General features: G+C 46.6%; 1 protein-coding gene across 1 annotated transcript in view; it reads right to left on the bottom strand.

Moving 5' to 3' along the window:
- Window positions 1-15,095, bottom strand: part of FBXL7 (F-box and leucine-rich repeat protein 7) — a 290,873-nt gene that overhangs the window by 4,827 nt on the left and 270,951 nt on the right. Inside the window, exon 3 of the mRNA XM_004678062.2 lies at window positions 3,395-4,006. Coding sequence (XP_004678119.1) covers window positions 3,395-4,006 — 612 coding nt within the window. The remainder of the gene's footprint in view (window positions 1-3,394; window positions 4,007-15,095) is intronic.

Below are 15,095 nucleotides of genomic sequence, written 5' to 3'. Positions count from 1 at the left end.
CCCCAGTTCTGTATGAATAAATAAATAAATCTAAAAAAAAAAAAAATCCCTCTGGAGTTTGGACATGTGGAAGGGGGTTGCTAGGATTGATAGATATAAAAGGATTGGAAAATGAACAGGCACCCCTAGCAGGCAGGCAAGAGGTAGGAAAAGGAACTGGGGGTGCAGAATCACCTGGCCAGACTTGGCCTGCTGGGATGTAAAGCTTTAGGAAGAAAAAGACCCCAATCTCTCCATTTGGAGAGGACGCTTGAAAGCAATCTCACTTGCAATAATTATAACATCTTGTATCATGAAAATTATCTGGCTTCCGTATATTTCAATATTTAGAGCTAGAATCCATTGTGACGGTTCCCTTTTGGTGTCACCTTGACTGGGTGAAGGGGTACCCAGAATATTTGCTCAGCATTTCTTTCTGGCTGTGTCAGGGAGGGCGTTTCTGGATAAGCTGAATCTTGGAATCAGCGCAAGAGACTGCCCTCCCCACAGGGGTGGGCCTCACCTAGTTTGGTAGGGACAGAAAAAAGGCGGGGGACAGGGAACTCCCCTCTCTGCCTGCGTGTGAGCTGGACACTGGAGCTCTCTTGCCTTCAGCCTAAGACTCGAGCTACTGGCGACCCTGGTTCTCAAGTCTTCAGAATCAGGCTGAGCTACGCCTCCAGCTTTCCTGGGTCTGCAGCTTGTAGGTAACCCACCTCCTCAGCTCTTATATTGTATTTGACCATTAGTTCAACTATTTCTTTACATTTTCATTCAAAGCCAAATTATCTATTCTTTCGTTATTATGTCTTTAGTGTCATATCAAATACATTATTTTATTTTAAAGATTAATTGATTTAAACATTCAGGTCCCAGGGTGTAGGCCAGAGGTGCAGGGGTGGTGGTGAGAGGAGTCACCAGAGACAGAGTAGGGAGCAGAATAGGCGGGTTGACTAAAATACACTGCTGAGGGGAGCAGCGGGGAGACCGGAGAGGCCTGCTGCACCCTGTGGGTCAGCTCCCTGGCCGGGGATCGAACTCATGTTGCAGTGGCTGCCAATAGCTTCCTAGTGCCGAGACTTAACCCCTTCTGCCACCGGGGAGGCCCCATTCCTCAACATACCAAACCTGCCTATCATATGCACTGATGAAAAACACACCTCAGAGTTACGGTAATTTTTAATGATTTGAAAAGAGTTTTCAAGGTGAGTGTTGTTTGTATTGCCAGGGAGAGAAGAGACATTTTCCCATCCTCTGGAAGGGATAAGCTCTAGGCCAACGATGCATCTTCTTGCATCAAGCTTACTCACGCTGAGAAGCAGACCGCTAAGGGAGGCCAGCTGTGAAAACCAAAGGCAACAAGACACAGGTGCAATCACCTTGAGTGCTCCCCCGGCCCTGGCCCATCCCTGTTTCAACAGAACAATTTCCAGATTCTTGAAAAGGGGGAGCACGCTGATGACCATCCTTATGGTGTGGTGGGTCTTTCGGGTCCACGGACCTGAAATCCCTCCTGGTCCTGGAACTCTGTGCTCGGCCTGATGAGTTAGATTCCCCTTGGTTAGTCTCTGAGGACACAGATTCCGGGAAACGTGGGGAGGCATTCGAGGAAGCCCCACAAGTCACAAATCAGCCAGCTTGATGAGAAAAATGGCGTCAAGGTTTACATAATGCTTGGTCCAGTGGGCGCAGCAGGATTCAAACACTCGGGCTAGAATTTCCATCCCCAAAGTCAAAGGGGTTTCTGCATTTCTCAATTTCAAAAAGACTCCAAGGGAAAGGGTATAATTACTTGCACCCTGTATTAAGGGGTGCACGGGGAGTCCCTTTAACAAAGATGGAGTTTCAAAACGGAACCATTTTCTAATTTGAGGAAAGAAAATGAGGTGTTTATTACAGGGGCCACGTGTCCAGAATCTGCAAATGTTCAGCAATCCACAGCCTCCCCTTTTTTCTAACTCAGAGGAAACACGTCTAGGGGAAGTTGTGAATTGTCCCGAATCACAGCGTTCTGAAACTTGTTCTACCACATCACAATGCTTTCTGCTTCCAGAATTCCTTGGAGGAAAAATGTAAGAAAACCTCTTCATTTCCTGCTCCTTTATGCCAACAGGCTGCTCGGAACTGGCGGAACACAGTTACTAGGTTTTGTTCTGAAGCCAGGGGAGAGGAGCAAGGAGCCTTTTCCAGCAAGGCAAAGAATCTGCGAAAAATAATTGACTGTCATCTGAAATATTTTCAGATGTCAGCTTTCAAAGGAAAGCAAACCGAGAGCTGGCTTTTACCTCGGGTTTTGTGGACGGATATCACTTTGCTGGGATGCTGTAAAAACCCCCAAGTCTGCTTGGGGACTGGTCACAGGGGTCCTCACTCTGTGACCCTCCCCAACACCCCCTGAGGTTACGCTGGGGTGCTGTTCATTTCTTTAGCTCCCTGATGCTTGTTATCCACTTCAGCTTCTCGAATGTTCGACTTTTCACCGGGCAGTGGATGAGATAAAGGCAGGCTGCTAGTCCAGCCCGCTCTGTGTCTGGCGCCAAAGTCTGCACTTTAATTCTTTCTGCTGGAGAGAGGTTTCCAGCAAAGCAGCCATGCGGAGATTTCCTTCCATTTTTAAAAGGCCCAAAAAGCCTGCACTGAACGCGACTACTCAGCCTGGAGCTATGTAACTGAGATTTTGCTTTAAGAAAAGCTAGAACCCGTGGTGCCTAGCTAGGGTTAAGTCTCATGCCCCCTGGGACATGACTTTGATCCCTGTCCAAGGAGGTGACCCACAGGGCGCAACAGACCTCTCCTGTCTCCCCACTGCTCCGCTCTGCAGTGTGTTTCAGCCATCTGCTCCCCACTCTGTCTCTGGTGAATCCTCTCATCATCCCCCCCCCACCTCCACCCCTGGCTTAAACCCCAGTTCTTCTGTGCATAAATAAATCAATAAATCTTTAAAAAGCAAAAATGAAGAAGAGCTAGAATATCAACCTTGAGGTGCGGACAGCGTGGGTGATGTGTTGGGAGACACAGCCAGGAAGCGCTTTCCTGCCTGTCTAGCGCTTGCCCCTCAGGCTTTCTGGAACAACCAGCTGCGGTCTGCTCTCTGGATTACCCCTCCCCCTCGTTTTATCTCGAGTTAGTTATGTTTCCCCTGATCTGCGATGGAGCTAAAGTAGCTATGAGAGGTAAGGGGATGCAAAACAGGGACAAGCTAAACGTGCAGGCGCCGGCGGCTCGAGTCTCTCTGGAAGGTGGGCATCTGAAGAAGGCGCCGCCTCCGCCTTCTGGCCAGCGTGGAGACCGCAAGACAGCGTCTCTGAAGAGTGGCCCTCCCTCTCCTGACCCCCAGACCCCTGGCCCAGGCAGGAGTCCCCTGCCGCTCTGGGGAGGCGCCGGGAAAGCACCCAGGACCGGCGGCGCCGCTTACCTGAGACATCCAGGTGCTCCAGGTTGGGGCAGAGGGACACCACGTCGAAGACCGCCTCGTTGGAGATGTTGTAACAGCCCGAGACCTCCAGCCGCCGCAGCTCGGGGCAGCACTGGGCGATGGTGTAGAGCCCCCGGTCCGTGAGCCGCCGGCAGCCGCTGACCGTGACCGTCTCCAGCATGAGGCAGACGTTGGGCGTGTCCTGGCAGAGCCTGCGGGTCAGCACCTTGAGCGCGCGGTCCACGTTGATGGTCTCGCCCGTCAGGCGGATAGTCCTCCAGAGGCGCGGGTCCCACGCCAGGTTGTACCAGCGGCGGCACACGCGGGCGCAGCGGCACAGCTGGTTGGTGGGCAGGAAGGAGAAGATCTGCACCAGGGCCTGGTCGGGCAGCCGCTCCACGCTGGCCTGCTCCTTCTGGGGCTTGGAGGCCAGGCGGATGAGGGGGTGCGTGAGGCGGGTCGGCGGCGGCGAGTGGACCAGGGCCACGGTCTCCCCGGTGATGGAGGACGACGAGGTGGACGAGCCCCTTCCATTCTGAAACCCCGGCAGGTTCGGGGGACATATCAGGGCGGGGCTGGGCGTGCTCAGGGTGCGCATGCTCAGGTCGGAGTCTGGCAAAGGACAGAGAGCAAAGGTTGAGGGTGGCTGGAGCAGAGGCCGTGCCCTGTCCTTCCACAGATCTCCCCTCCGGGCGACCCATGCCGGAAGCAGGAGCAGGTGCAAGTTTCACGCAGTCCTGCAAGGGGCGAGGCTCCGTCCTCTACACCTGGGGGTGGAGGCGGGGGCGTGGGGGTCTTTCAAGCAAGCACTTCAGCGCATAAACCATAAACCCAGGGGAGAGCTGGGATTTCCAGGCCTGGAGTACTGCGACAACATGCACGCTTTTCTGGAAAGGCCCGACAGGACGTCTGTGGCCGCCCGCCCATATGGTGTCTGTCTCCGTATTACTCAGCCAGGCCACAGCGGGGCGAACGCCAAACGAGCGAGCAGGCGGGGCCGCTCCAATGGAACTTGTTTTATAAAAACACACCAGCTGGATCTGGCCCTCCCGCCCTTCTTCCTTGGTGGACCTCTGACCTACATTAATGGTGATTATCTAAAGGGCAGAACTTCAAAGGCTCATTATTTCTATTCTGGGAAAAAATGAACACAAACTGATTTACTTTTCTAATTATATTTTGGTTAGGCGGATGATTAGGTTTCACTTACAAAGGAGAATGAGTTTCAGCAGAGGAAGATGGTGAGTGGGTGGAGAGAACATTTGCTGGTTTGCCCTCATCTGCCCCCATCATCCAGTTCCCCATCTTCTGATAAGGACACCCCAGCATCTGGGGAGTGGGGGGCACTTTCAATACAGCAAGCACTTCAGGTAGTATTGCACGGCCTTGAATATCTGTGATTTTTATTCTTTGTGATACAAGTAGAAAATCAGGCCCCAAGTGGAGTCCTTGGCCCGAGCACCCCCCCACCCCCACTCTCACCCCCACAGAATCAATACCATGGCGGTTTCAGCCTCCCTCCCAACCGTCCTCCTCAACCAACCAACCTGGGGGTTTCTCATCAGCACCAGGTGAGACCACCTGCCTAATAAGAGCTGTGTGTGACCTGAGCCATCCAGACCCACTCACAAATCTTTTGATAAAAATAATTAGGTCTCCAAAATGCTTTTGTTCTACAACGTTAATTAATGACTTCTCCCTTTGCAACGAGATATTTTGACTAATAGTCTGTTCTCTGGCATCAGAACGATCACTCGATGAAAACAAAGTGGGATTTAAGTTGAGGAGGGATTAGGAAATCTTTCAAATACCACTTCAAGAAGTCTGCCCCTTTGCAATCACCCCCGCCTCAATATACAGAGAGAGGATTTATTCTCTCTCTAGATACACTCACAGTATATATTTATATGTTTTACACAGACAGATGTTAGGCCCTTAGGGTAAGGAGGGCGATGCCTAAAGAAAATTAACAGCCGACAAATCCAAGACCCTGGGAACACTTGCCAGAGCGGATAAACCATAAATCCAGGGAAGAGCGAAGAAATGCCCAGGGGGAACAAGGCAGACCTCCAACCCCACCTACAGGGTGGGGTGTCCTACAGGGGGAGCAACTGTTTCCGGGCTGATAAAATGACACCCCAGGAACTCAGAATGGGGAGTGACTTGGAAACTCTTGCCCAGGCCTATAAACCAACACCCCAGGAGCCCTGTGCAGTAAACCACAGACTGGGGCACAGTGAGCGGCGCCCCACACCCATTTAAGCCAGGAAGCCGCTGCCATTCCTTCCGGTTGTTCATGAGCCCTCAACTCGGATCTCTTCCCGAGTGTGCTGTCCTCTACTTTGCTTTGCGTTGCCAAGATATGGCTTTGGACACAAGATATGGCTTGGGCACAGTCACGAGCCGAGGAACCCCAAACCCAGTAAGTCAGTCTATTTAAAGACACCTGTGCACACACACGCCACGTGCCCTATGCTCCGTCAACTATGAGCTGTATGCAGGAAGGCCGTCCCCATACACAACTAGGTGTGTGCAGGACGGTGTGAGCACAAGCTAATGTGTGAATGCAGTGATGGCGTCCCCTGAGGGTGTATTTCTCTGCCCATATCTTTCTGCTCAAGGGACATGTGGCCATGTGCATAGAGAGATAACGTGTTGATCTCCACTATACATGTCTTCATTTGTGAAATAAGTGAGCTTGGCTAGATAATCATCTATGTAATTTTCAGCTCTTAGAATACTCCAAAAGCTTAAAAGTCTCACTCTTGGGTGCTTTTCCACATTCCCACTAAAAGTTAAATACCTGGGGAATTCTCTAACACTCTAGTTTTCGAAGAACTTCCCATGTAACATGGGAAGTAACATGCAACACAACAAAGTCTATGAGACAACTTCCTCGAAGTTCTTATTTGTAGCTTTTTCACGGATTCACTTTTCTACTGTGAAACTTAATTCTTTTCATTTACTTCTTTAGAATCCCACAATGAAAATGTGCTTCATGACTCCACAGCTCTTTCCATAAAGTGGCTGTCAATTATGGATACTCCCCACCCCTGCCTCTTTGTTGCAGGGTTCGGGGACTCCACCCCACTATGAAATGGGTTGCCCGACTGTGAGTCCTCACCTGTGTGCTTAAAGGGACTTGTAATAAGATGCACCTGCAGGCACACATAAAAAGGCTAATTAAGGGTCTGTTTATAAAACAAGGGGAAGTGTATAACTCAGGGGTAAAGAGGGACATAAGTCGGTTAATGCTCCTACCAGTTCCACTGATCTGGAACCCCAAGAGCACGCTGCGAGCCTGCGAAAAGAGTCAAGCCATGAGCCAAGGGGCCCCTGAGAGGCACACACATCTGGTTCTATGTCAAACCTGGCCACTTAGCTCCACCTTCAGGTCCTAGCAATCTCCTTTCAGTGATTATGGGATTTGTAGTCCCAGTGCTTCCGGTGAGGGTGGAATCCCCAAAACCTGCACCTGGAGAGTTCGTTCAAGACATCCTTCCCCCCTAACACCAACGGCTCCTGAACACAAGCATCTTTTGTGACTAAGAACAAATGCCATCTCCTCTAAGAAACCTTTCCTAGTGACCTGGAGGAAGAATTATTTCCTTGCCTTCATCTATGCCAGCTTTCTCTATACAGCCATTTCAAATTGACCTTACCCTAGTATATTGGGCAGGATAATTTTTCTCCAGTTTGCAGCCTTCCCCATTTCCCTTTCTCCTCCTCACTGAGTCTCTGCTTCAGTCTCCTGATAGTAGCTTGATCATGTGACTTGTTTTGACCAATGAGAGTGGGGGGGCATGTTAGGCTTGTGCTCCTAACATTTCCATGGCAACAGCAAGACTCTTCCGTGAGCTTCAGGTGTGGGTGACCTGGGGCCGGCAGCAATGAGTCTCACCTGGCTCCGAGAGGCAAGTCCATAAGGCCCGCTGGACCAGCAATACCCAGATGGGTCACAGCTGTGGGTGCTGGAGTGCTGAGATTGGGGGGGATTGTTACCCAGCATTACTGTGGGACTAGCTGAGCAGTGCCCGCCCTCTCTCCCATTGAAACTCCTCTGAGACAGGGATTCAATCATTTTCTTGTCCTGTCGGTCCATCCTATGGTGCGTGGTACTTTGAACGTGCAACACGTGCCTTGAATTGAATGAAATCATCTGTTTAAAAATATTAATTTCAAGCCTGGGGTGTTTTTCTATTCCAGGTGGTGCACACGCTACATTTAAAAATCTTCCTAATAAAAGAAATATGTACTTCACTCCCTTTTGTAATCAACTAAAATAAACAGCAAATCTTTTAGGACAACTTTAAATATAAACCGATTACGGATGTCTACACTGCTACACACACATACGCCGGCCCCCAAAGTCTGCACGGAACACATTCAGAGAACTGCCTCTGAAGATGACGCTTTTCTTAGGCAGGTGAAAATGTTCTTTCAGGCCTGGAGGGAAATGCAATCGTAGCCTCTTGGCTCTGACATCTTAACAGCTGTGCGGGCCCTGAACTCTCCTCTCTGTCCAACGTCTATTCTTTCCGGAAGAGAAGATTCTTAACAGGCCTCTGCAGAGACCTGAAGCTTGAATCAGACCCCTGAGGCTGAAATACACTCCTGTGGGGGGCGGGGTAGAGGTGTGTTCCTGAATCTGCATCTCTCCATGCCTCTGATTCACTGGTTCCACTCCTTGGATTCCCAGCGCTGCGAGGGCCAGGGAGTCACCATGGGCATGGGAATGCGTGCAAATGCCGACGCTGCTGTGCACTTAGTAAGTAAGCCTTTTGGATTTTCTTCTTCTTCCTTTGCTTTGCCAATAATTGTACTTGAGGGTTAACGGAATTCATGCTCAGAAAGCTGGTAGCTTTGCACGTCTGTGAAGCACATTCTATCCTGGGGCAGGGTGGGGGGGGTGAAATGGCTCCTTTAGCTCAACTACCTACAACTTGGCAGCAGAATCCTCAGCGGTAACTGACCACTGGGGGCCGCAGGGAGTCTGGGAGATTCCCAGCATGGAGGCTTGGCGTCTGTTTGGCCCCAGCACAGAGCAGGGCTTCCCGGTTCCTTCTTCCTCCACAGCAGGTCGAGAAGCCTCAAAAGTATTTGAGAAGCTATTTGAATTTGTATTTGTATTTAAAGTATTTGAATTTGTCCTAATTAAGCTGAACGAGTGGTACCTGGGTGTCTGTCCCAAATGAAATCCTAACTCAACCCCCCACCCCCACAGTGATGGGTTCAGGAGATGTCTTTGTGGGCTGAGTCCCACTTGGTGGTAGGATGGATGAGCGAATGGAAGGATGGGGAGAGACAAAGCTATGAGGTGGATAACTGTAAAATATGCAAAAAGGATATGTCTACTTTATTTCAAATGAAGGAAGTGGAAAAGAGGTTGTGAATTATGAATATGCAAGACTCAAAGAGTGGAAGACATGTCACGAAGAAAAATGGGACCGTGTGAAGGAGGGAGGAAGCAAGCTTTTCCAATAGGATGTGGATTTAATGGACTGTGTCTCCCAATGATACTGACTAATCTGGGTAGGTCTAAAAGGCTGGATGAGCACACCACCCCCACACCGCCCAGCACCCATGTCTCCTGGGACACACCTGGGGATTAGACATGGCTATTAAAATTCACTAGGTTTTGGAGCACAGATTTTGGGGCAGAAAGTCATGATGCATTCCCTCACCAGACCACTTAACTTAACACACATGCTGCCTGAGAACCCAGCAGGGTGTAGGAAAGGCAGAGTTGTGTTGGGTGAGATTGTAAAGCCCAAGTTCCTAGCCCACTTTCCTCCTGTGCTAATAGTCCCTTAAAATGCTTCCAACACATAGACTTGACATTGCTAATTTCTTGCATCCTTCAAGGAAAGAGCAGAATGGCTTTCTGTTGAAAATGTCCCCAAGCCCAGGAATTTACAAGGTAGAAAATTTTTCCCAAGTTTGGAAGACAAGGTCTGTTTTCAGAATCCACAATGATGACAATGAATATACACTCTTCCAGCAGCAGAAAACATCTGAATTAAACAATTTTGTTTGTAAGCTTCTGGATTTTCTCAAAATGATTGTAAACTTTGTTTGATACAATGGAGCTCTTAAGTCAAATAAGTATAATCATACTTTTATAGATTGATATGTTTTATCTGTTGACTAAGAGACCATGGATTCTATGTGGTGGAAGAATTTAAGCTCTGTTAATATTTTCAAGTATGTCATTTACGTGAGAACAATGTTTTGGATTCTGACATTACTTTAAATATGGAAATACCAAAAAAGTTAGCTGTCTTTTGGGTTTAAAAAAAATCTATAAACTTTTCTTTTACATGGTTTCAGAAGTTCCAGAAATTTTACATCTTTAGTAATTGCCATATAGTCTCAAAAATATTCAAGGCAGCTCACACACATGCCCACTGGACACATTCCCTTCCAACTGGATGTTTTGTAAGCGTTTTTATTTTCAAACCACTGCTGTTTACACTCTAAGAAGTCATATTTACATTACTCTGGCCTTTCAAAGTCAAAATTTACAAAGCTACCCTGCATTTTCCCCCTCTGATTACCAAAACTTTTGTGCAAGATGTTTTCCATTATGAGTTGTCTTTCTACTCAAAAACTCTTGCCATAAAAAGCAAGGTTTCTTTTCTTAGCTTAAACTCAAGCTTAAAAAAACAGATGGATAAAACCTAGATTGTGAAAAAAAATTACAATTGGAGGGATCTGTTTTCTTCTTGTTTTATTTCAAAATATTTTCTTTAGATGTGGTTCTATCATATCTGCACCCTAAGACCTCTTTCAGGTATCAGTTGCTGTAAAGTGCGCATTGATAAAGTCGAGGTAAGATGGCAGGTCACCTTCAGAGAGTTACCTTTGGGACCCCAGGATTCCCTCAGGGGATGATATCTAGATGGCATCCCCAGATTCAGATTGTGGCCAGGATCTTCAGCCGAGAACCAACAGTTTGTGCTGTTAGTCACCTGGACCAGTCCCCTAATGGTGGAACTATGGTGCCTGATCTCTGCAACCTTGACTGGCATGATGAGGTCCCTAGCACATCAGGGGGTAGGTCCAACCCAATGCTTGATTCTTTGTTTATACCTGAACACCAGCCAGTTCTTCAAAGTGAGCCAGTTCTGACCATGAACTGAGCTTGGATTCTATTTTGGCCTCTAGGTCTTCTAGAAGGGAATAGTCACACTGCTAAAAAAGATCCTAAGCCATGTTTTTCTGAAAGTCTAAGCCTTCTGGGGACACTGATTCCACAGGCTTTTATGAAAACATGTGTGAGTCTGTTACCAATACTTAGAGAATGCAGATTATTTTAAGTTATGAGCAATGAAATCCCTCAAGGGGAGAAGCATTTGTCTGCTTGGGTCCTTTGACCTTCCCTGACATAAGAAGTGAGCTTATAGCTCCCCAAGCTTCTGCCTTTTTCCTAATTAAAATCACTACCTTCTCTAAAAGAATGAAGTTGGAAAGTTCTCATCCAGGGGCAGGTTTATCAGTAAACATGAACTCTCCATCTGAGAATTTCATCTTTACTCTCCTGTTTTGTCTCTCCCTCTCTCTCCTCTGTGCCCCAGGCCTTTTAGCTCAAGATAAATATTCCTGGTCAACACCACATATCTCTTGGCTTTACAACCATGTAAATTCTCCCTAAGTCATTTCTTAACTTGAGCTTTCCTATGCTTGCTCATCCGGGGCTTTTTGACTATAATGCATCAAGAAGAAACCAGATGGGGGGAGGGGGTGGGAGGGTCGACCTGGTGCCCTGACAAGTCATACATGCAATCCATGAAATGCAGAGTGGCACCTTTGGAATCTATAGTGCCATTTAATTTTGCCTGAAGTATGAATATCTAGAAAAAAGATCTATTAGGAAATTTATATCGAGGAAATCTCAGGTAGCCTGAGCAAGTAGGCAAGAGCTCATTCACCAGCCTTCTGATGGGTTTATATTGTGTTGAAATGATAGCTTTCTAGTATCTTTTTCTTATCTGCAAATGGCAGAAGAAGATGAACTTAAACTATTTATTCTTTCATGGAAAGTAGGGCATTTCATCTCTGGGAGGAAGAGAGAGAACTGGGGCTGAGAGACACCACCTTTCTCCACTGACACGAGATCTTCTCCTATGGAAGAGTGTGTTTTTGGAATCTTTTTAAACACTTGATCATCTTCCTTTTTTTGTAAAAAGAAAGCAGATCTCAGGTTTAAAGTCTTTGAGAGGCAGCAGAACTTAGCTAACGTTTAATACTATTTTATTATTTTGCTTTTCTGTTGTTCGGGACAATTTATTTGTATATAAAAATTATCATTTACTTCGGTGAAGTGATAATGGTTTTTCAAATGAGGTGTGGTGCCAGATTTGGGTTTTAAGCAGTCATTTCGGCTGACTTTAAAAAAATACTAGCAAACAGCAGTTCAGAAGGTGAGTGGATATGGCAGGATTCATGACAATATGCATCAGTGTCTTGAGTTTAGGCAATTTTGTGATGGTGGGAAAGCATGGCATCCAGATAAACTTGAAGTCTGTTCTCTTAGGTGCAGATTGAATCATCTGGAAATAATTTCAACTGGAAATAACTTTACTGAGTGGGTAGGAGGAGTCTATGAAAAGTGATACTGTGATTAGTAGAGGCATTTTGGAAAAATTATACACCCTAGATTTCTGGGGAAGAATTTATGTGTCCTCTTCCTATGAGGCTGTGCTTTGAGAGGCTTATTATTCTGCTTCTCCTAACATAGTCCCTTCTCCATCAGTTCCTGACTACAGCCTCCATAAACATGTGAAACATCTTTCACATGGGGGCTGGGGGTGGTGAACAGGAGAAAATAAAAATTAAAATCCGTGGTTGAACATACTGCAATTATTCTTGGTGAATATAGGACCGTTGCATGTACTGGTAGAAGAACATGGTAATTGTGAAAGTGGGTACTCTCTCCCTCTCCCACCCCTCCCTCCACTCTCTCTAGCAAACTCTTTTTTTTTTATGCCATGGAAGACTACCCTGAAATTCTCTCATAGCTTTTGCCAACACCATTCTCTCCTCTGCATCTCCTTTCTCCTTCTCAGTTGTCAACTGTTTACCCTCTTCTACGGTATATAGGTGTTCTGCAAGGTTCATCTTTATTGCTTCTCTGTTTGCCTTTGGGTCAGCTCATGCACTCGCATGGTTTCAACAATTGCCCACAAACTAATGACTCTTGGACACTTGTGTCTAGCCTAGGTCATGCTCTCCCTCTATTCCTGCTTCTCACAAACATTCAACACACATATCTAAGTACCTGCTGGACTAGTGCTTATATGGCAGCCCTAGTCACGGTGGCTATTAGACATTCAATTCGTTAAAGTTAAACTAAAAATTCAGTTCCTTGGTAGCAATCACCACTTTTTAGGAGTCACCTGTGGCCAATGACTAGTATACTGGACAGCACAAATATAAAGGAATTCCATCACTGTAGAGTTTCACTGGGCAAACGCCTCTATGCTAGCACCTTCCCTGAAGATGTCCATGATTATCTCAAGAGAACCTGTGCAAGGCTGAACACACATCCTTTGCAGAACAGTCTTCGTCCCTCATTCTCTGGATTGCTGTGAATGGTGTCTCCACTTGTCAAGTCTGTATCCTAAGCTACTTGTTCATCATCTTGAATCCCACCTTATATTTAGTCTATTGCCACGTGATTAACTTGTGAGTTTAAAGTTACCCTTCCTTCTCTTTCTCCACTATGACTACCCCAGCTCCAGTTTTCATCATCTCCTATCTCCTATCAACAGCTCCTCAATGCCAAGGTCAGATTTGGGACCCTCGGTTTGTCCTGCTAACTCTCCACCACTCTCACTGAGCCTCTGTCCTGAATTTAGAGTCAATAATCTCAAATATCATCCAGTTCTTCTTCACCATCTGGTGGAACTTTGAATGCATTATTCCTTCTCTTGTGGGTTGAAGGCAAGTTGAAGCCATCAAGTCTTAACACCTAGCACCTTTGAAAGTGAACTTATTTGGAATTTGGGTCTTTGAAGATGTCAAGTGAAGATGAGGTCAGATTCTAACAGCAGAATCCCCCATCCTCCATGGCTGGTGCCCTTATAAGAAGAGAACAGAGATTTGGGGAGAGAGGATAGAGACAGAGATAAAGATCTAAGCTAGCAGTACAAAGATGGAGGCAGAGATTGCAGTCACATCAACATATGCCAAAGGGGCATCTTGGGACCACCAGGAACAGAGAGATACTAGGAAATCTCCTCCTCCATATCCCTGCCAATGCCTTTTTCTCAGACTTCTAGTTTCCAGAATTGGTGTCCAAATTCTGTTGTCATAACCACCTGGCTTGTGGTGCTGTGTTTGTGGTGCTTTACTGAATGCCTGCTGTGTGCCAAGCATCACGCTAGGAGCTACCTAGGAATAAAGCTCAATATCTTCCAGTGTGCAGGGATCCTTCCCCCACTCGTATCTTAAAGCACATCCACATGGCTCCCCAGCCTAACTGGCAGATTCTCAGTCACCGCTCAGTTCCAGGCTGGATGTCAGCTTCTAGATCCTTCTCACATTTATCCAGCCTGGATTATTTAGATACTTTTACTGTTTCTATTGAACTCAACTGTATGGATAGCCCAGCTCTTGGCCCACAGTGTCCCTGTACTGACTAGACTGTAAGCACCTAGTGGCCAGCAGCTGCCTCTTTCATATCTAGGTTAGTCCAGATTCAGCCACTTGGGTACTATGCCATGGCTATACCAAGAGCAGGGTCTGTCATGGGTCCTGTGGAAAGTCCCTTTCAGTTTCCTTTTGGCTCCAGCTGGAAGTATCTAGAGGAAAGACTAGAGGGAACCAGATGTTTCAGATTGAAGAACTTGGACCATCTCTGTGCTTTATCAACATTTCATTTTTAAGCCTTTTTCTCTTTCCCCTTCACTTAATATAGGCCGAGGTCATATATACAGTTAGTTCAGTAATATCAGTCCACTCCGAAGACATTTAGAACGACCCATATACATAGAAAAACAATCTCTAAGAGCACACAGCACCAAAAGTAGCTCAGAGCCAAATTCTCATGCTTCCCCCCATCTCCCCCCCCCCCACCCCGTGATGCCTGCTGTTGTGGATTGCCGCTGTCCACACTCTTAACAGCATGGTAACATGGAAACTCACAATGAATAAAAAAGGATACCACCTTTCCACTGGCCCAAAGTTGTAAGACTTACTCTGTTTTAGTTACTGAAGATGGAACCGAAATTTGGTTTTTTCCTCCCCCTAGAACTTATTCACTCATCAATAGTAATCATCAAAACTGGCTTTTCCTTTACGGTGTAGGAGAGAAAGCAATATTTATTCTCTGTCCTCCCAAGAACGCACAGAAAGCTTTGCAAATCTTGGGAAGAGAGCCAGCTTTGTCTTGACAAGAAACACAGAGGTTTTCACGAAAAGGCTTCCAATCCATAATTTCCAATTTTCAGGTTGCACTTTATACAGCAGTCTTAATTGTTTTCTATCTTCAACTGTCAGGTAATGCTTTTACCTTATTTCCCCATGAATAGTTCCAAAATTCCAATGTTTGCATCTTTTAAAGTGCAGTAGTTGGCCTACTATTAAATTTAGATTCTGATAAAAGGAAACTTCTCAATTTTCAGTTCTAGAAAAATAGACCCTGCAGGAAGCAACAACATCTAGCTTAAAAAAGTGAACTTTCAAGTGAGGAAAAAAA

This window comes from Condylura cristata, unplaced genomic scaffold (assembly GCF_000260355.1).
Source record: "Condylura cristata isolate star-nosed mole 26May11 unplaced genomic scaffold, ConCri1.0 scaffold00007, whole genome shotgun sequence".
NCBI classification, from domain to species: Eukaryota; Metazoa; Chordata; class Mammalia; order Eulipotyphla; family Talpidae; genus Condylura; species Condylura cristata.
This window is presented reverse-complemented; position numbering and strand designations above follow the sequence as displayed.